At 38.6% G+C, this 21167-nt stretch overlaps 2 protein-coding genes across 4 annotated transcripts in view; one reads left to right on the top strand and one right to left on the bottom strand.

Annotated features, from left to right (window-relative positions):
* Positions 1-279: 279 nt before the first annotated feature.
* vsig8a (V-set and immunoglobulin domain containing 8a) lies at positions 280-11969 on the bottom strand. Of its 2 annotated transcripts, none has more exons than XM_053475833.1 (8): positions 11818-11969; positions 7225-7316; positions 6209-6378; positions 5838-6042; positions 3153-3305; positions 2239-2361; positions 1565-1709; positions 280-1030 (listed from the first exon to the last, which is right to left on the bottom strand). In XM_053475833.1, the coding sequence occupies exons 2-8, from the start codon at positions 7304-7306 to the stop codon at positions 865-867; spliced, it is 1044 nt and encodes a 347-aa protein (XP_053331808.1). In that variant the 5' UTR covers positions 7307-7316; positions 11818-11969; the 3' UTR covers positions 280-864. The 2 variants fall into 2 exon arrangements, with proteins under 2 accessions (XP_053331808.1, XP_053331807.1); XM_053475832.1 differs by lacking the exon at positions 11818-11969 and adding an exon at positions 11190-11383.
* Positions 11970-14237: 2268 nt separating this feature from the next.
* Positions 14238-21167, top strand: part of si:ch211-127i16.2 (probable flavin-containing monoamine oxidase A) — an 87407-nt gene continuing 80477 nt past the window's right edge. For both annotated transcript variants that reach the window (XM_053475971.1, XM_053475972.1), the window contains exons 1-5: positions 14238-14404; positions 16814-16901; positions 17579-17759; positions 19640-19754; positions 20009-20166. In XM_053475971.1, coding sequence (XP_053331946.1) covers positions 14266-14404; positions 16814-16901; positions 17579-17759; positions 19640-19754; positions 20009-20166 — 681 coding nt within the window. In that variant the 5' untranslated portion in view covers positions 14238-14265. The remainder of the gene's footprint in view (positions 14405-16813; positions 16902-17578; positions 17760-19639; positions 19755-20008; positions 20167-21167) is intronic.

Here is a 21167-nt window from a genome sequence, read left to right as displayed (position 1 = left end):
AGCACTTCTGCGCATGCGCGTTGCATGGCGACGACGACCTATTTAACGCACCCCCCCCCACCTCTCCCCCACGCGCCATATGTGTGATAAATTATTACATCCTAGTCTTTATTTTAATCATTTACTGTAATTTTTAAAGAGATTTAAACAATTTTCAGAGCTTCTGGAATTATTGTGTAGAAATATTTATTTTATTATTTTGTAGTGTATAATAATTTAATAATGATGACATTTTGTTGTAATAAAAAAAAAAAAGGTTAAAAAAGTAAAATGCTTGGTTAAAACATGTATTGAAAATATTTAGCATCTACTTTGAGACATTTTGTTATGCTCGTCTTCTCCAGGTCTCATTTTTATTCAGAATTTTATCTGCCTATCTTGCAATATTTATTCCTTATGTCAAAAAGAAAGTAAAGAAAAAAACTTTTTGTGAGTGTTTTTCACACTCAGACAAGACAAAACATTTAATGAAAGTTTGTTGTTTTATTTACAGTAACAGGTGTGTCTTATCTGTCTATACTGATTATTAGATAATGAATAGTAATGATGTTATGTTCACAGTATGATCAATAATACAATACAAATGTCCTAAAAAATACATCCATATATTATGATGCCATTAGTTCACTTTACAACATTTTTACACAATTAAAACAAAACATTCACACATACAGAGACATGCGTATTACTTTTATTTGACAAAACTAAAAAAATATATATCTATTGAAAATCTTAACATCAGCATATAATAAATGTACATTATAAATAACACACTGTATACAGAGTGAGTGTATTTCCCTCCAGCACTGAGTTATATATCGTATTTATATCTGTGCATGGTAGATCTTATGATATCTGGAGGTGTCAGACGATGTAACCGTATTTTTCGTCGTATTTAGGCAGTGTGTTTCCCGTTATGCTGGACGCCGCTCGGTGCTGCTCGGTTTGGGTGACATGGCTGTAGGCCCGTCTGGAGTTAAGGCTCGCAACACGGCTCGTCGGTCGGCTCTCGGGCGGTGCGACGTCCTCCCTGAGAATCAGACGTAAAGAGAGGAATTGACCAGACACTGGTGATAACACTGGCTGATATGAGAATTGGCAGGTTGCTGTGGTGTAAAAGGAATAAAATGTGCGTGTGTGTGTGTGTGTGTGTGTGTGCATGACCCTATCAGCACCCTGATATTAGACTGAGCATGTTCCTGTATTCCTCATTCCTAATGCCCCCATGCTGATACCCTGAATTGAATCATATATATATAAAGTTGTGAGTTAGGAAGTAAAGAAACTATCAAAAAATCAGCCTACAAACACTGTAGAATTTATTCATTCCTAGGATTTGCATTTGCAACTAAACATTTGCATAAAATTCAGACACTCTCAATTCGAACATCCCTTGTAATTTAAACCGAGCTATCGCCTGTCGCGTTGTTGCTAATAGCAAACATAAGATGCAGAACAAGAGATTTCCGGATCGCAGTGTGCCTGAGGAACATCATGAGAGATTTCCTTTAATAAACAGAGTCGTAGCAGCTGTTATCGAATGCAGCATTTATTTATTTTTAACCTGATCTCGTTGGCGAACTCTTTCTCGTAGCGTTGGCGCTGTTGTCTGCATCGGAACAGGAGGAGCAACAAGATGATGAGGATGATGGCGATGAGAAGCAGACATCCACACACGATGCCCACGATCACACCAGCTCTGCTAGCAGCTACACACACACACCCACACACACATACACACACCAGTTAGAATGATGGCAAAGGAATCAACAGAGATCCTTCAGTACTAAAATGATACCCAAAACATGTGTTTGTGAGCTCAGGTCTAGTTGTGATGTCATGCTATTTTGGACTAATTACGTACAATCACATTGGGACCTTCAAAATGTGACCTTAGAATTTTCACTCTCAGCTAGCTAGCTAACTTACAACTTAGCAGAAAGGTAGCGTTAAACACATAATTGTTGTAATTGTAAAATTACAACAAAACTGTGCGCTAAAAAAAAGTGCGCTAGTTGACTAGCAGCTTGCTATCAAGCTAACAGACTTAGCTAACATTAGCGATTTTGTAGAGTGGGAGAATTCTAATTTGCATATGGATGCTTTTTTATAAATGTACATTGGAATTTTTACTCAAGTCTAAAGGTGTAGAGATTTCTTTTAGTACTTTTTCTTGAGTGGTACTTTTATAACTAGCGTATGTGTCGATATATTGTGTAGCATGTACAGTACACTTACCGGTGATGGCTTGCAGTTTGATTCGACAGCTCTCTTTCCCGACAGCGTTATACACCTCGCATGTGTAGACACCCGCCAAGGCCACCGAGTGATTGGAAATGTGGAGTCCTCCAAGGAACGCATCTGATACACAGCACACAGGCGAACAAATATAAATTAAAGCGTAAGTTAACTGTTATCTATAAAACATGCCTGGCTGCATTTTAACTTTTTCATTTATACATTAATTAATGTCTTAAAGAAGTCATATTTATATTTTTTACTTTCGTTATGACACTATTTTCCACAGGATCTCGCCAAATGGAAAGAATAGGCAGGGTTGTCAGGTCTCATAAACAAACTATCTGGTGCCCTCCCACTTTTAAGTCTTAATTTTTTTATGACTTTTTTCCCTGATACTTATTTTTAAAAACAGATGTAATGGTTTAAATTTCAAAGCATGGGTGCAAAAACTTTCACACTCACCTGCATATGTAAGAAAAGACTACCATATCTAAAAGTCTTTGGTTTTTCCATACTGTACCTTTTTGAGAGAGGTATTCTATCTCGCCCGTGAGCCCGAATTCAACATAAAAGTAATCACTTCAAAGTGAACGATTACTTCTTTAATTAAAAGCCATTTATTTAATTCTCTAGGATTTCCAGGTTGAACAAAAAGCTTATGATAGGGTAATTACTCCTTCCAAAAAATCCATAATTTTTAAAAGCATGCTTCCTGACAGCACACTTGTATCTTATACTTCATGAAAGCGACACTAATATATAATATATAACTAATACTCTTAGGTCTTTTGATGGTCTTCGAATCACAGCTCATGGACTGGCACGATTCCAGTAAAACCATTAAGCCCATAAAATCACACCATGCATGACCTTCTGTAAGGTCTGATGTCACACTGGTATATCACACTCACCCTGTGTGATGGAGGGAGGAATCGGAGCCCCGTTCTCTCTCCCCCACGTGTACTGGAGGGGTGGAGAACCCTGATCCGCCCTGCAGTGGAGGGACACGGACGTCCCCACGTCCTCGTTCCCTTCCACCCAACACTTCAGCACTGACGGTCGCTCTGATGGACAGTGAAGTTTATGTTAGATCAGACCTGGTACACCTGGGTCACTAGATAGATAGTACTTATGAGTTAAGGATGCTCAATGTTATGGGTAATAAACGTATATGATGATTATTATTTATGGATATTTCCTCAAACTTTTTAAGCTCATTTCTATAATTTTTTGGTGCTGTAAAGCTGCTTTGCCACAATGACAACTGATTACCTGTAAAAATAAAATTGAATTGAATGAGATGAAATGGAAGAGATTTTGACATACGTCATGATTAATGATGAAAGAAACTCAATTAGTGGAAGAGGTGCAGGAAGTTGCATGCATACACATTTATTTGCAAGTTTGGAAAGAAACTAATGCACGAAACAGCAAGCTGTTCACTTCAGCGAGCACTGAGACTAAATAAAAAAAAATAATAAAATAATAAAAATAAAAGTCGCAGAAAATAAAAGTCACACATTCTTATATTTTACTGGATTGCCTTTTGGTCTGATAACGGACATGGCATCGTTTTGACAAGCTTTTGGAATGTCACAACATTTACAAAATCTTATATAGATGATGGGGGAGTTGCACCGCTGCACAATGCCTTCTTCAGCACATCCCAAAGATTCCTAATGGGGTTAAGGTCTGGACTCTTCATGTGTGAAAATACAGTCATCAGCAAACACGAAAATGTAATGTATCTGAGGGGTTTTTCAGCTAGTGCAACACACACACACACACACACACACACACACACACACAGACTTTGAGGGAGCTCTGAGATCTTTCTTGACTTGTTAAAAAAAAGTAAAAAATGAAAAAAGAAGAAACAAAAAATGGAAAAATCTGGCAACCTACTGTAGGACATTTTGAGTCTCACACAATCTATAATTTGCATAACACGACTAAGCGATGAAGAAAATCGCGGTAAGTATGTTTGTAACCCAAAAACACATTTATTGTACTTGGCCTCAACCTTTGAACTTTCGCAGTGATGAAAAAACAAGAGCAGGTTTTTTTTTCTATATAGACTTTTTCCTTCATTTCCTTCACTCTCTTTTCATTTCCTTCCTAATTTAGGAGACATGATCGACACTTTCATAGTTATGCCTGATGAACTCTGAAGAGTAAAACTTTATCAGTTCGAGTCCGTAATTCGGATCTGCTTTGGTAATAAATTTACATATGCTAGAGAACATGTTGTTCATTTCGCTCCTGAGCATTTCTGTGATGTTCTCGTACCATCTGTGTGAGATTAATGGAGGTTCCTTATGAAGCGAAGCGCAGTCGGGATTTTGAAGCTTGTTGCCATGGCAGCAGAGAAATGAAGAAACTTTAGGAATAGAAACTCATCACTACTTTCTGAAGTCGCTCTGTGAACTTTAAAACCCAGTGGAATGAACGTTATGCTTTAGACTTCTTCTAATTTGGAAGATAAACTACTTTCACCACCTACAGCTGATAAAGATCTTTTTTTTCCCCCTTTGTCTAAATTCTCTTCTGTTTCTATGGAAACTTGGCTTTCTAACCTGTTTTTTTCCCTGACCTTTACATTTATTATTGAAGGAAAAGGCAAAAAGACTAAGAATATGGATTATGGATGGAAAACATTTAAAAACCTGTTTAAATGTTATTATGTGGATTATGGGATAATTATTATCGACTAATTATGTATTTATTAAATGCCTTTCCATAAAAATGTTATAATAATGTTAAACATATTTGATGCTGTTAAATATTATTTATAAATATTATTCAATATAATAAAACATGATATATGTATATAAATATATCATTTTGATATACGTACGAGGGATTTTTAAGTCAAACTAAAAAAAACTCCCTGTATTTCTCTATACAATCCCCTGCTACACGAATACACTTAAATATTTACAGATATTAAGAGCATAAAAATACTGACTGTAACAATCAGTGTAAGTTGATTTAGGCTAATCTCATGATTATTTAAGATGTTAAATACTTTTACAATGTGTTTGTAGATTCAACTAATACTAGAATTTTGGAAGATTTAGAGAGTAAAGGAAACGTACAACTCGTTCTGCAGCTTTATTATAAAAAAAACAAACAAAAAACCTTGTCGGAATGGAAAAAAGGCCATCTAACCCGTTTTATTGTGATTTCCATGCAAACAAAAGGAAAAAAAAAACAAGAGTGAAGGGAACACAGGATGTGATATACGCTGAAATAAACCATTCAGACAGATATTTTTCTTATGGAACAGAAGTAATGGAAGGAAAGGAGCTTTCCGACATGTGAACCGAATGATTTTATGATCTATCACTACGATATGCTGTAACGTGATAGCTGTAGTTGGAAAAAAATATAGCAAAAAGAAAAACTTTATTAGACATCAGCTAAAAAAAGTTGAACTGAAACCTTGAGCAATGTCAGATGATGGTATACTACAGTATAATATAAATTAGTTTACAGCTGAACTTGGGGTACTCTATCCAACATTTAAGTGGAGAATTCTGTACATTTTGTTGTTGGTTGAATTTTATTGGGGCATGAAGAAGGCATTACATTACCCAGAATCTGCAGAGTGATTTTGCGCGTGTCCAATCCTGGAGCTTTCTTGATTTTACACAGGTACGTTCCCGTGTGTGCAGACGTGAGCTTAGTGATCATGAGCGAGGCGTTGCCCTGAGAGGGGTCGCTCACCGCAAAGTCCACACCCTTCATTAACGCTGGGTTGCCAAGATAATATTTCTTCCCACCAGAGTACGATAGGAGCTAAGAGACGAAAAGCAGATCATCAAAACCCAATACTGTAAATGTTCATTATGTTGCAAAACAAAAGTCATGCTGATAAAGATAAAATAAAAAATATTTGTACTGACCACAATATGTAAACACCGCTTCCCAAACCCCAGCGCTACTCAGTTTTGGCTTCACTCACCACTTCGTCTTTCTGCGTGGTGTCTGGACTGACCAGCGTCCACTCAATGTCCAGGTCACCGGTGTCCTCAGGCGCAGACGTGTACGTACAGCCGAGTGTTGTCTGTTCTCCTTGTGGCAGCTGTAACGTCTGAGGCCCGGTGGAGGTAATCGTCATCGCCAGGGTCATGTCTGCACAGCATGGGGCAAAACAACAACAACAACAACAACAACAACAAAAACTCATTAATACCTAGACAGAAATGTGAAGCATGTATTTATTAAACGGTGCAGATCTAGGATCATGTCTCTGCTAAAAGAATAAGATCAGAACAAGAGTTGCATCTGTGTTTAAAAAATTGTGCAATAAAATTGATTACTTTTCCATCAGCACTGATGAACAGATTGACTCGTGTTACTGTAATTGGCAGAAGAGAGACAGTAGGCCCCTCACACTTAGAGATTACGGCCGAGTTTTGCTCTCTCGGGCTCCTGGCCATGGCTGCCTGTCAACCACGTGCGAGCAAAACAACAGATTTTCATGTACATATAATTTTATTTTTATTATTTCTTCAGGACTATCATTTAGATTCAGTTTCGACCATCGGATAAAATCCTGGACAAGCCTGCAAATTTTGTGTTTTTGGAGTCTAAAATGAACAGGTGATTTAATCAGTATAATTTGAAATAAAAATAAAATATTTTATGATGAAAACAAGCCAAGCATAGACAGCATATTGGCTTCAACACATGGACCTCAGGAACAAATCTATATCCTAGTTATAAGAACACATCAAAAAATCCTGACCACATTAAAGATGGATGTACTGTATATTGCTGTTGCAGTTTTAAAGCATCTCTATTTAAGTCTCTCCCTTATTTTCTGCACTGTGTTGTTTCTTCTTTTTATAACATTTTTTATGACCTTCAAGAACCCCAGGTAAAAAACATATTGATCTTAGAAAAGATCAAATTTCATTCAACACCAGCTCTAAGAACAATACGCACAGAGCTGAAAGGGAAGAACAGAGAGCACACCTGCACTGAAAAGCACGCTTCCTGCACACAGGAGGAGGAGAACGCGTGACGGAGCCGATCTTCTGCTTGAACTCAGGATCATCGTGAGATTTCTGTGCAGATAAAAGAGTTAAAATAAACAAAACAAAAAATACACAGTGGATGTGAGTTTCGGCGATACGTAGATTCGACCAGATTAACTCAGACACTTTCATTTTCACATTCTGCATTCTGATTGGTTCAAAAAGGTTCTTTCACATGTTTATTCTCAGTAAAATCCCCAGTGTTGATTTAACACTTTTAGAGTTTATTTGAGTCCAACTAGACGTGCAGTATATAAACACGGCTGGGTGTTAAATCAACACTCTAAGTGGTAATTCAGTACTGGGGAATTTGCTGGGTTTTAATGCACGGGGCATTCCAACAATAATGTTTCTGTAGTAACAGCTCATTTATTTTAAGCTTTGAACGAAACTGATTAAATCATGCTTCATCATGTGGCCCTCACTCACTCACTCACTCACTCACCCATCATATATAACGCTTTATTCTGTATACAGGGTCGCGGGGGGCCTAGAGCCTATCCAAGGAGATTTAGGGCACCTAAGTCCCCCAAGTTCACACACTACGGGCAATTTGAAAACGCCAATTAGCCTAATCTGCATTTCTTTGGACTGTTGGAGAAAACCCACCAAGCATGGGGAGAACATGCAAACTCCACACACTCTTATTTTTCAATAACAGGATGACACAAATGCTTAAACGCCCAAAGAATACTTTTATTTAATCAGCTCAGACCTGTTAGGTGTGTAAAGTTTCATTTCTTTTTAGTCTTACACTAAAGGTATAATGTGAACATCATAAAATAAGACAAGCCAGGACCCTAACATCTGTATGATGTTGTCATCTAGTTGTAATCAGGTTACCATGTCGTCCACGCAAAAGACCACACTGGGGCGACGCTATGTTCAAACGTGAAAGGACTTATTAATTAACCTTGAGATAATGTTGAAACACAACGTTGCAAATACAACAAAAACAACGTTTGCTTGTAGAGTTTATGGCGCTTAACATTTGTTCACATGACATTTGAAATTCAAATTCCAATTCAAATTTGACTTGTCACATACACGGCCATACACAGAATGAAATGCAGTGAAATGCTTATACAACAGCCTGTGACCTAAAAAGAAAGAGTTCTCTGCAATACAGTTAACTACACTAAAAAGTACAATTAAATTGAAAAAATAAATTTTTAATAAAAGTATGAGATAAATTTGGAGCCCATCCCAGGAGGCAGGGTACACCCTGGACAGGGTGCCAATCCATCGCAGGGCACACAGACACTCACACACTCCGGGCACGCCATTCAACCTAATCACATGTCTTTGGGAGGAAACCCACAAAGCACAGGAAGAACATGCAAACTCCATGCACACAGAGACGGGAATCAAGCCTGGCCGGGAATCGAACCCGGACCCCGGAGGTGCCAGGCGACAGTGCTCACCACTACACCACCGTGCTGCTATTACAATAATGAAATTTACCAAAAGAAAATAGGATTAAAATAGAAGTGTATAAATTATGGAGGGTATACATCTGTCATCCCACACACACCACATATCTCTGTGCTTCACAAAGAGAAGTGAAGTGAATCATGATTCCCAAAGGATCGCAAAGTGCATCATGGTTCACGGTAAAGCCAGTGATAGCAGCGTCAAGAGTCAAAGGAGAAGTATGGATTTGGACGTGAAATAAACAACATAAAGGTGGAAAATCAGCACATAATATTGCTCAGGAGGTATAAAATGCTAACTTATTTGTGATCAAAATATTCAGTGTATAACACCATAGAGCTTTACTTAGATTTTACACTACTAATAATAATAATAATTTGTCAGGAAACTATAAATGAAAAAAAATCTGTTTGCATAAGTATTTACCCCCTACTGACCCACCTTTTGCTGCAGTCACAGCTGTACTGTAGGTGTGTTGAGTCATTTTAACTGTGTTCTGTTATTTTGCACAATCAAAAAGTCCCACATTTTTTTTTACACTTCTTTTTCGTAAGTGCTTCCTGATTTAATGGTTTGGTGAACTGCAATTATTTTTCTGAATCTTTGCTCGTTGTCTGACAGCAATGTGTGTGCATTTATTAGCCTTGGCAGTAAGATTTCTGCTGGACCAGTAGTTAGGAAGAGCATTATAGGAACAAATTTCAGTTGCGAGATAAAAATAAAAATGCTGTTAAGTACCTCTTAAAACTCAGAGTTTTTAGCCATTACTTGGTTTTGCCATAAAAAAAAAAAGAATCATATATATGGCTCAGGATTGTGTAATTTTTTTTCAAAAAGGGGCACATAGGCAAAGAAATAGCACAGATACTCACGATCACATGGTTTTTTTGTTTGTTTTCAGTTGTTTTAATGACCAAAATACCGTAGTAATAATAATAATAATAATAATAATAATAATAATATGCTCATTTTGGGAGTTTACGGTAGTGGTCAAATTTACACATAATAAAAGTAATAATAACTTTTGTTCTGCCTGACATATCCAAAAAAGTCTAAAGTCTCTCCGTTAACAAACTCTGGCAAGGCGTCCATATAAACACATTCATTCTGACCTATGCAGCTCATCATTGACCTATGCAGTGTTGCCGGCACAGATCTGTACGGCTTTTAATTTTAAGGCTTGTCATATTTGCATTGTTGTATCAGGGTCAGTTGTTTACCGTTGTCCCAACGTCACACAGCCAATGTTGGTCCAAAATCATATCATTAAAGTCTAACTTAAAAAAAAAACCTGATTCCAACAGTATTGTAATGTCTGGAACGTTGTTAAAATAACACTGCCACAAGGTTTGGACAACCAAAGCCAAAGGTTCCTCCTCCTGATATCCTGTACAGCTTCAAACAGCATCATTAGATTCTTCGCATTCACATCATTCACAAATCTGAGAAACCTCTGGCAGAGTTTCAGCCTGGAATGTTTGGGGAGGCGGAGCCTAAAGGTGCCGATACCAATACTGAGATAAAGAAAGAAAGGTTTTTTTGTTCCTGCATTGAGTTTAGTTTATGGTTTTAGACCACAGTAACTACAATCCCATCAGTTGAAGTATGTATACTGAAAGCTTTTGATCCGTATCTGACGCATACAGTATCTAATGCCTGCATTACTGAACTGCTGTGTCTTAAAATTATACTAAGGCAACTAAATAAAGCACTTAGCTTAACTTTTTTAAAAACACAGCTCTAAACATGACAACACCATTAAATATTTATTCACTTTAGTTTATAAATATAAATTAATATTTTCTCGATAAAATGTAAATGTATACATAAATTAAAATACCAACTACAATTAAGTCTTTTGGCAGAAAAATCCCCAGTGTTGATTTAACACCCCGAGTGTTTAAATATAACCAAATGGACTATAAAACTGTTAAATCAACATTCTGGCTGTTAATGTGACACTTGGGATTTTCCAGAGCATTTCTAGTTAGAAAAAAAAAAAAAAATGAAATACAATAAAATGTAATATATTGTTCCTCTGACGTCAGATCCAGCATTCGTTGGGTATCAGCCCAAGACTGACGCTGTGTATCGGCTAAATTATACACATTTATTAAAGGACAACATGAATTTCTATATTTTAATTTGTGGAGTTAGTTTTATTCCTATTTACAGATCGTCATAGCAGCTATAAAGATTTCACTGAGAAACCACAAGGAAGGATAAACCCGTTGGTCCTGCTCGTGACTCTTTTCATTAAAGTGAATAATCCTCCTCGTACAAGAACGTAACTTATTTAACGAAATCTATTTACACGGAGCGTCCTCTGTACATGTCTCTGTGAATGAGCTGTTACCGTGGAAACCACAACATATTCACACAAATGCATTAAAATGATATTTTCACGCGGTGACTCGTAACATCACCACACTACTGTCAGAGCTGCTGAGCTGGAAAATAGGCCCACACCTTCTGAGCAAGGTTCCACTCAAACCCGATACACAGCAGGAAATCCCACGTTTGGTACTCGTACAGTAACCGTGACGAGTCTGAAGACGTGAACGCTGAGACAGAGTCTTCATGCAAATCCGTCCATCAGCCAGAGTCCGATCTGAGATACGCTCATGCAAATAAATGCTGAGGGGACATCACTGACCTGTTTTTCAGCTTCTCTGGAGCTCAATTCGAAGCCTGTGTGTGAGTGTGTGTGTGTGTTCAAAAGTAAAAATGTTGAATTTCAGGCCTAGCTGCTTTCCTGTATTGTGAAACAATGATATAATGATTGTCACATTTTAAAATGTTTTTCTTCTCTGGACTCACCAAGTACAACCTTCTCGAGACTGTGTGTGTGTGTGTGTGTGTGTGTGTGTGAACCCCAGATCACTCAGTTAGTAGGGGATTTTAAAATAAAAGAGCATTATAGAGTACATGCAGGTTTCCGCCTCCAGAACAGGTGTGCGTGAATAATTCATGAAGCCAGACGGCTTACAGAAGTCACACGACTAAATATTTCACCCATTGACATTTCGAAACGTCTCTATTAGAGCTCTCCTGTAGTAAACCTGACGATTTGTAATAAACAGAGAGATTCTCATACCTGCAAAGCTCCTGCTGTGATGGTACAGTCCTTTAACACACACAAACACACACTCACACACACACACTCTCACACACACGCACGCCCTCGTGGCTCAAAGTTCAGGATCTGCTTTACAAATGCGACTGATGCCATGGTGATAAGGTCTGCTGGGAAAACAGCTCAGGTGACTGTGAGAGCTTTTACTCCACCCTGCTTTAGAAAGAGGACTGGCTAACAAGCTCTGGCTAATCAAAAGCTTGTGAAGGAAAGAAAAGAAAGGATTTCCAAAGCATTGAGGGTATTAATAATAATGAATAATAACATGTCGATACAATGATGTATGTTGGTGAATTTCCTTTATACAGTATGTATGTATGTACATGTTTTACAATACACTGACATTATAGTGTATACTACTGTATAGTGTATACTAGTGTTAGTAATAAAGAATGTGTAAGGTTGAATATCTCACGCCTTGTTTACACTAAGGTGTACTTCTTCCCCAAATACACTCCCTGTTCGGTAATCGGAGAGTGAATCACAGATGAGAAATGGAAAAAGGAGATAAAAGGATAAAGATGAAGTTTTGTCTTAAAACCACTCCAGCGTGTTAAAATTCACTTATACCACTTCAGCGCTGTTATTTCAGCCAAAGTGAAAAGATGAACTAATCCCAGTCAAAATATTCACTTTATCTTTTCTAATTAATATCTATTGGTGCAGGTGTTTGTTTACCTTGTTTACATAGAGCACATGGTGTTTTATTCGTCTTGTCTTCCTCTTCCTCATCATCTCAGCTAACTATTACAATTCTTTGCATATTTATTAAAGAACAGTGCATCTTTTTTCTTTCTTCTGTTCCATTTAATCTTCTAAAACAAGTTTTGGATGATGCAATAGCAGCTATAAGCCCTGATTCAACAGTCTGTTTATCCTTCTGAGGACAAAACAGGGTGACATGACATACTGTACTCTAAGTTTGATATTGTGAATAAGTATGTCTCAGTACTCTTTTATGATGTGACTTTGACATTGTTGTACGCATACTCAACGGATTGGTTGGTTTTTATTACCAGTATTTAGCTACAAATTAAGTCGGCTACAACTTTAAAAGTTCTGCTACTGTAAATGTCCATGCGATTTCTTTATTACAGGTTTTTCTTCCAGTGATTAATCATGTTTAATCTCTTAGACAAGCTAACACAAAGTCATTCATTAGATAAATCAATCAATAAATACAGGCAGGAAGTTTGGAGAGTATGCACTGATTACACCATAATGACTGTTTAATGTAAACACAAACATCCCACGGTTACATTTCACTCATTAACTGGTTCATTTTTCATTCACTCTACGGTAACGACTTCAGTAATTAAGCAGACTGATAGGAATGCTTCTGATTAGTCTTAAATAACAATATTGTGACGCTCAGCCTTAAGTAAATGTCACCATCTTTTCTTCTTAGTAGTAACGATTATTATACGTACTACTACCACTACTTTCTAAATCCTATTTTTAACCATACATTGTACAGTATATTAGCCAGCAGTATATAGTAAAAATTATTAATTTTATTATATTAACAAATTCAGTATATTAAACATTTTTAGCTTATTAATTTTAATTACTTCCTCATCAAGAAAAAAACTAATATAAATGCATAATTTAAATGAACACACACTTTAACTTGTTTTATTGTTCTGCAAAAAGTACAAAAAACAACCTTACACACTACGCAGGCTATAGTAGAGTTTGTAAATATATGATTAAGACTATTTTAAAATTTTTATAAAAATAGAAACAATTACATATATCAATAAAACATAAAACCTATAAGGTGCTTATTAAATTTTTTAGGAATTTGTATACAAATTCTTTAAAAACATTCTTTTAAAAAGCCGTATATTATCTCAGGCAAGTGTTTAACTAAAAACATAAAAAGTCTACTTGCTATTAACATCCCCAGGAAACCAGATGGAGCAGTAAAATGTGATTTTTCTCAGTATATGTGTTTTGTGAGGATTTGTAGGGGCATTTTTCTGTCAGATTTTCATCAGATTGATTTGCTGTATACCTGAAATTTATATAAGAAATAATTTTCAAACGTAAATAATCAAAATGTTAAATTAATTAAATAAAAAAAATAAAATTGCTCTTTGTAGACAGTCCCTTAATGCAGTGTTTTAGAACCTGAGTTTCTATCTAAACATTTTATCATGCATAAAAAGCACTAACTTTTTTTGTTTGTTGTTGAAATAAATTTGTTCTTACATTTCACATGAAGTTAAAATTGTCCTTTTTTTCATGGGGTTTTCATTAAAAGGGGAATTCAGACTAAGAGGAAAATGTGTGTTGTATGTGAACTTTAATCCTCAGTGCGAAGGTGAAACTGAACACCAGCTCACCTCTGGCTGTCCTGGTGCACAGGATACCTCTTGGTTCAGTTGTGCATTGAGTTTCTGCAGAATGCATGAGGAGCAGCAGGCTGAAGTGTGTGAGGTGTGTGATGTGGTGGTGGTCGGAGGAGGATTGTCGGGTCTCTGCGCTGCACGTCGGCTGAAGGAGAGAAACGAGAAGCTCCGAGTGCTGGTGCTTGAGGCCAAAGGTGTGTTTACTGACTCGTCCTCCTAAAGTTCAGTCTAATAGCTGAAGAATATAATCATACCGTGTGTACAGGTTTATATCAACTTACTTACTTTTACAACAATATCAACCACAACCTACTGCACTACTACACAACACACATGTCACTGTGCCAGTGTGACCAACAATTGGGTGTAAATGTATATTAAAATATCTAAAAATGTGTTTATCTAAGCAAAAAACAAGAACAATAAGAAAAAAAAACAAATACATTTATACAAGTACTATTCCTATAGCACTGGTGTCCCGAACAGCTACTGATCAGAAGGTTGAAAGTTCAAGCTTCAGGGTCACTGTATCATGACTGACCCTGCACTTTGACCCCTGACTTCTAACAGGTTGGGATATGTGAAGAAAAGAACTACATTGTTCTGTAGCATATACAGTATACAGTGTTTGACAAACTGAAGCTACTTCTACTTCTACATCTACAACGACGTAGTAATACTTTTACTTTTACTACTTTTACATCAACTACTACTACAATTTTTACTTCTACTGCTACCACTATGACTACTACATGTACTGTACAACAGCAACTGCTAACATTACTTCTACTGTCGTACTACTTTACCTACAACAACAACAATGTTGCTGTACAGAATTTTGGCAAAATTGATATAAATAAAAAAAAAAAATATATTAAAAAAATTTAGTTACTACTATGACAACTACTGCTACTTTTACTTTAACTTTTATGTCTTATGCTTCTGTATAAGATTTTACATTGTTACTACAACAACAACCACTTTTACCACCATTCCTAAAAGTCATGTGGTTTTACTCATTTACTGGTAAAAATGTAAGATGCAAAAAATATATAAAAATATATAAAATATACACTAGTACTATTGCAACTACTGTACTACACCATTGTGCTAGTGTGGAAACATGTACGTGCAGCCATGTGTAGAAATTAGTCCTCTATTCTTTAAAAAAAAAATTGTTGCAAAAATATAATAAATATAATCTACTTGAAACAGGTATTAGTTATAGGAAAATAAAACCTCAGACGAACACCAGCATAAAACCTTTTTCCCCATGCCCTTATTATTTCTTTAAACAAAAGTGAAGCCAAAAAGCATCAGAGTCGGAAAGAGTTTTATTGCCAAGAATGTTTGCACATACAAGGAATTTGTTTTGTTGACAGAACTTTCCAGGGACAACAATGACACGAATCAAAACAAACCCAAAAGAATGCAATTAACAAGAAATTGAGTAGGATGTGGGCTATTATCAAATGAATATCAGTGGTATGGCACAGTCCATGTCCATGGCAAGACAATTAGAAGAATACTGAACTTTTTGTCCACTGAACATTTTGACTGAACATCCAGTTTGTTTGGAAGGGGTGCCAGGAGAAAGCCTCTTCTGTCGGACAAGAACAAGGAAGCACAACTAAGGTTCAGAAACCAGCGCACCAGGTCAACGATCCAAACCACACCAGTAAATCTAGGGTTTTGTAATGGCCTAGTCAAAGTCCAGACCTTAACCCAACTGAAACACTGTAGCGGGACATTAGGAGTGCTGTGAATCTCCCAAAAAATTGCCCAAAAACCTCAAAGAACTGAAGCAATGTCCACAAAACCATGTGAGAGACTGATGAGGTCATACAGAAAATGATTAGTTCAAGCTATTTATGCCAAAAGTGGATCTACAAGCTATTGAATCATGGGGACACTTAGTATTGCCCACTTGTTTATTTCTTTTTTTTTGCCTTTTTTTGCTGAACAAATAATAGCATGGTAAAAAACGTTATATGTTGTTGTTAGTCTGAGGTTGTATTTGCCTAAACCCCACTATGATAAGATGATTTTTATTCAGTTTTTACACAAAAACACATAGAATTAAAAGAGGCGGTACTAACTTTTTCACATAACTATGAGTACATCTCATTTATTTATAGATGCGATAGTATAAGAATATATAAATTTAAATTCTAGCAGCTGAATATCTCAGGCAACATAAGCAAGGAGGCTAATAGCTAATAAATAGCATTATTAGCTAGCAATAAAGTAACGTTAATTCCCGATGATAATTCTGCAGGTTCGCTGGTTTAGAACAATAATAATAAAATACATAACTAAACAAATACTGTAAATAACTGAAGTGGATACTGTAGCCTTACTCAACTTTACCTTCCTTTTTTCCCATAATGCCTTGATGTCTCGGATGTATCCGGGGCCGAGGCAAGGTTTTAGAAGATGGTTGGAGATGTTAATATGAGACGTGTAAACTATTGTGGGTTTATAAGGAAACTGCGGCAAAACAGATTAGAGCCCTGCTCTGGGTAATGAGAGGAAAACACTGCGTAGTTTTGCTGATGACGTGATGAGGTCTTTGCTCAGGTGTTTGATGTCTTGTTCGACAGGTCGTGTAGGGGGTCGAACTCTCACTCTGAGTTTACCGGCTTCCAATGGCCTGGACTCCTGGGATTTGGGAGGGCAGTGGGTGGGCAGGTGAGACTAGCATGTCTGTCTGTCTGTCTGTCTGTCTGTCTGTCTCGGTCTCTCTCTCAAGTCTGTCAGACCTTCAACATGTTTCTCTCACTCTTTTTGTTCCATTCCTTTTTGTCTCTCTACCTCTGTCTATCTCTGACCATTTCACAATGTGTCTTTCTATCATTTTGTCTGTCTCTCTCTCTCTCTCTCTCTCGCTTTTTCCGACAGTTTATGTGTCTCTCTGTCGACTGTCTGACTATCTGACTGTCTCTCTCTTACTCTGCCTGCCTCATCTGTCCATCTGTGTTTCACTACCCAGCTTTGTCTCCGTCTCCCCCCCCCAGGCTCATTGTCTGTCTCAATATATATTTCTGCCTGTCTGTCAGTTGTCCATTTATATTTCTGACTGCCCCACTCTTTCTAACCCTGCCTGTCCCTCTGTCTGTCCGTCCCTCTGTCACTCTTTGTCTTTCTTTTCCACTCTCTGTTTGTCCGACTCTTTCCCACTTAGACCTTGTGAGGTTTCTCTCTCTCTCTGTCTCTCTCTCTCTCTCTCTCTCTCTCTCATCCCCCCTGGTGTTTCCACTCATTCACTCTTCAGAGATAAACCTCGGTTTTCTTTAAATTTTGCCCCACATTACCAAAACCTTTTTGACCCCCGACATGCTCTTAACACTTTTTCTTTTGTTCCTCAGATCGCAGACTCACGTTATGGACCTGATCCAGGAGCTGGGACTGGAGGTTTACCCACAGTTCACCAAGGGGAAGAAAGTTCACCACCTGGGCGGCGCTGATACTAAGATCAGCACTTACACCTCCAGCATTCCCTCCTTCTCTCCCCTGGTGCTGCTCGACTTCATGCAGTTCCTATGGCGGGTATAACGACACAGTACACCATATACAGCTTTCCTTCTTTCATTCCAGATGTACTCCAGCAACAAGGGCATGCGTGGGTACGGGGCTCTGCCCTCAGGATACAACCTCATCAGATCACATCCCTGATGTGTAGTGAACAGTTTACTGTCGTGGCATCCAGCTGCATTCACTAATAGGGAGGCAAAATAATCAGAGGCAGCGCGGTAAAGCAATCTGACTCCTGGCAGCTGGCTGAGCTCCCACTCGCTAGCTAGCCCGCTAGCCTATTTTCATACCGCGTGGGAGAAATGAGATGCGATCACAGACAAATTACAGATCGCAGATGTAGGGGGATCAACACAGAAACAGCAGGTGCAAACATGAGAGCAATATCACATCGCTTCTTTCCTTCAAATATTTATACAGAGCTACGCTTTATTCTTACTTTTTTTTCCTCTATCTCTCGATGTACACCAGCATGAGGTAGAAAAAAAATTCAACACACTACTGTATATGACCTGACCAACAAGGCAAATATGTGCTTATTGATCATTTCATTCCAGATTTATTCTTGCTTTTGTTGTTATTACGGTATGCACTCCACTGTCTTCTTCTGGAAAGTCTTTTCACCAGATGTTGGAGCGTGGCCGTGTGGACTTGTGTTCATTCACACGTTCTGCGAGAACATTAGTGAGCTCAGGGGCCGATGTAAGGATTTCTATTAGGCTCCAGTTCCAGTTTATCCCAAAGGCGATGGTTCAGTGGGGTTAAGTTCAATCAGAGCCCTGTGCAGGACAATCAAGTTCTTCATGTCTTCATGGAGCTGGCTCTGTTTACGTTGTTCTGGAAAAGGTTCGGGTTTCTGTGTTCTAGTGAAGAGAAACTGTTAATATGGGATAACATATGGGTGTGATGGTCAGGAGCGCACATACTTTTGATTACATAGTGTGCAATATACTGTACAGTATTGCCAGCCAAATGGTGTCTTATCGGGGGGGGGGAGAGAGAAAGAGCTAGAAAGAGAGAGAAGAAAGAAGAAGAAGATTGAAATAAATAAATAAATAAATAAAGTGATGTCGATACATGAATAAAAGGAAATAGATTAATTAGGAAAGAACATCAATCAACAAGAGAAGAAAGAAAGAAAACATCAAACACACTCACTGTCTATACCACTGTATCCAGGGTCGTGGGGGCCTGGAACCCATCCCAGGAGACTTAGTGCAGGAGGTGGGGTACACCCTAGACAGGGTGCCAATCCATCACAGGGCGCACACACACTATGGACAATTTGGAAACACCAATTAGCCTAATTAGCATTTCTCTGGACTGTGGGAGGAAACCGGAGGAAAGTCTGGCTGGGACTCGAACCCGGACCACGGCGGTGCAATTTTAACTGTCTTAAGCCCTATTCGGACGGAACTAGTTTTCCAAACGACGTTTGTGTTGAAATTTTCTTCAGACGACGTCTGTCATTTCATGCATGCGTTCGGACGGGAATAACATCTCCGTGTTTATAACGGAGGTACTGTAGGAGTGTCTGTGTTTAACATGTAGGCGAAACAGAAATTTCTCTAACGACCCCCCTGTAAAACTAGTCCCGTCCGAATAGGGCTTTACTTTACACTATTGAGCATAGCTCAGAATTCTAGTGAATATTTTCCCCTGAATCTTCCGCGAGCATTTAAGTGATCTCCCACACACTCATTCATGACTTTTCAGACCACGTTTCTTCCATGAAGTTCAGCTCTATCCTTCCATTGATTAATAATGTGTCCGGAAGTTATTAACCTAAATCCAGTCATTTCAGCTTTAACCCCTTAGTTGTTGTCTTTGCTTGGTGCAGGCCAGTAAGTTGGCCCTTCTAATACACACTTGTTGTTGTTTGTGTAATTTATCAGCTGGAGCGTCTGTGTAAGAGTGTGTGTCTGGAGGATCCCATGAAGACTCCGGATGCTCTGCAGCTGGACAGCATGACCCTGCAGTCCTACATGGACAAGCACATCTGGAGCGCACGTGAGCTTACCGTTGTTTTAATTGCCGATTCAGGATCGTGGACGGGATCACGTTCAGACATTCAAACAGAAAGGAAATGACTCTGGAAATCGTACAAGATCTTCATACTTTAGTGTAATTAAAGTAGAACTTTTACTGTGGAATTAAAGAATGTCTGGTGTCTCACTATATCGTCCCGGAAAAGATTTAATCCAAAACAAAATCCAAATCCCATGCATGATATTTGTGTGTGTGTGTGTGTGTGTGTGTTGCAGAGATAATGAAGGAGCTAAAGCTGTGCTCCCGCTCTGTGTTTGGAATGGAGCCTTCCCAACTGTCCTTCCTGTACTTCCTGATGTACAGCGCAGCAGCGGGCGGAGTCATGAGACTGCTGGAGAGCACACCAGGGTCAGCGCAGGAGTTTAAGGTCAAGGTGAGAGAGAGAGAGGAGTGGACTTTCAGATGGCTTTCGACTCGAGCATGAAAGTGTGTTGCTCAGAACCGATGATCAGGAGAACGTCTATGATGTCATTAAATTAATGTACCAGGAAGTGAGTGTGCTGTTCTTTAAACAAGAGTGTGGAGAGGTGAGCTTGTTAAACGTCTTGATTAATGACTGGAGAACTCCGAACACAGCTCCGGGTCTCGTGACCCCGCATGACACTGAGGTCAAACTCCTGCTCTATGCAGACGATTTAGTCCTGCGGTCTCACACACCAGAAGGTCCACAGCAGAACATCTCCATCTCACACCAGCACTGCTGTACAGCACGTGGGCTCCACCAGTGAACCAGAGCAAATCCACACACACACACACACATCACTTCACGAACGGCTCCAACAGAACTCGCCGTACACTGACCTGGGCGTGACCCCGAGCTGCACAGGGAGGTGTAACCCGGCCGCTCGCAGAGGGAGCACACGGAGCACACACGGAGCCTCCGCTCTCCGACTCGGTCCGACTCGGTGCTCACACTCGTACTGCTACCGTGAAATACTGCATGAGGTGCGTTAATCAAAGATAAAATAATGCAAAAAATTTCAGAGTGAATTCTGCAAAACTCTCCTGACGTTCACTCAAAACCTCCTGCAGGGCCGAGCTCGGGCTTTCCCCTCCGATTATAAATAAAAACAGGTTCTGGCTTCATCTACTGTACACCACCCTGAGGCCGAGTCTCTACAGTACAGAGCGCTGCTTACGAACCTGCTGCACAGAAACACACACACACACACACACACACACACACACACTGAGCCCAGATGGATTTCTTTTTCTTTTTGTATTCTTATTTCTCATCATTTATTAATGAGCCAGTTTATGTCGCTTGTTAATACAGTGATAACAACCACAGCATTGTTCATACACTCATGGCTATAAACACACTTTGAACTTGAACTAGAGAGAGAGGGAGAGAGAGAAAGAGAGAGAGAGAGA

This window comes from Clarias gariepinus, chromosome 17 (assembly GCF_024256425.1).
Source record: "Clarias gariepinus isolate MV-2021 ecotype Netherlands chromosome 17, CGAR_prim_01v2, whole genome shotgun sequence".
Classification (NCBI taxonomy): Eukaryota; Metazoa; Chordata; class Actinopteri; order Siluriformes; family Clariidae; genus Clarias; species Clarias gariepinus.
The sequence above is the reverse complement of the archived record's forward strand: the minus strand, read 5'-3'. Positions and strand labels throughout refer to the sequence as shown.

Excerpts from the sequence above, each read along its gene's own strand:
- vsig8a (XM_053475832.1), bottom strand. The coding sequence starts at position 11,302 with ATGAAGACTCTGTCTCAGCGTTCACGTCTTCAGACTCGTCACGGTTAC. Across the intron at positions 6,379-7,224 it reads AAGCGTGCTTTTCAGTGCAG|ACATGACCCTGGCGATGACG; the intron begins GTGTGCTCTCTG and ends CATGCTGTGCAG. Across the intron at positions 2,362-3,152 it reads TCCTCCCTCCATCACACAGG|ATGCGTTCCTTGGAGGACTC; the intron begins GTGAGTGTGATA and ends GCTGTGTATCAG.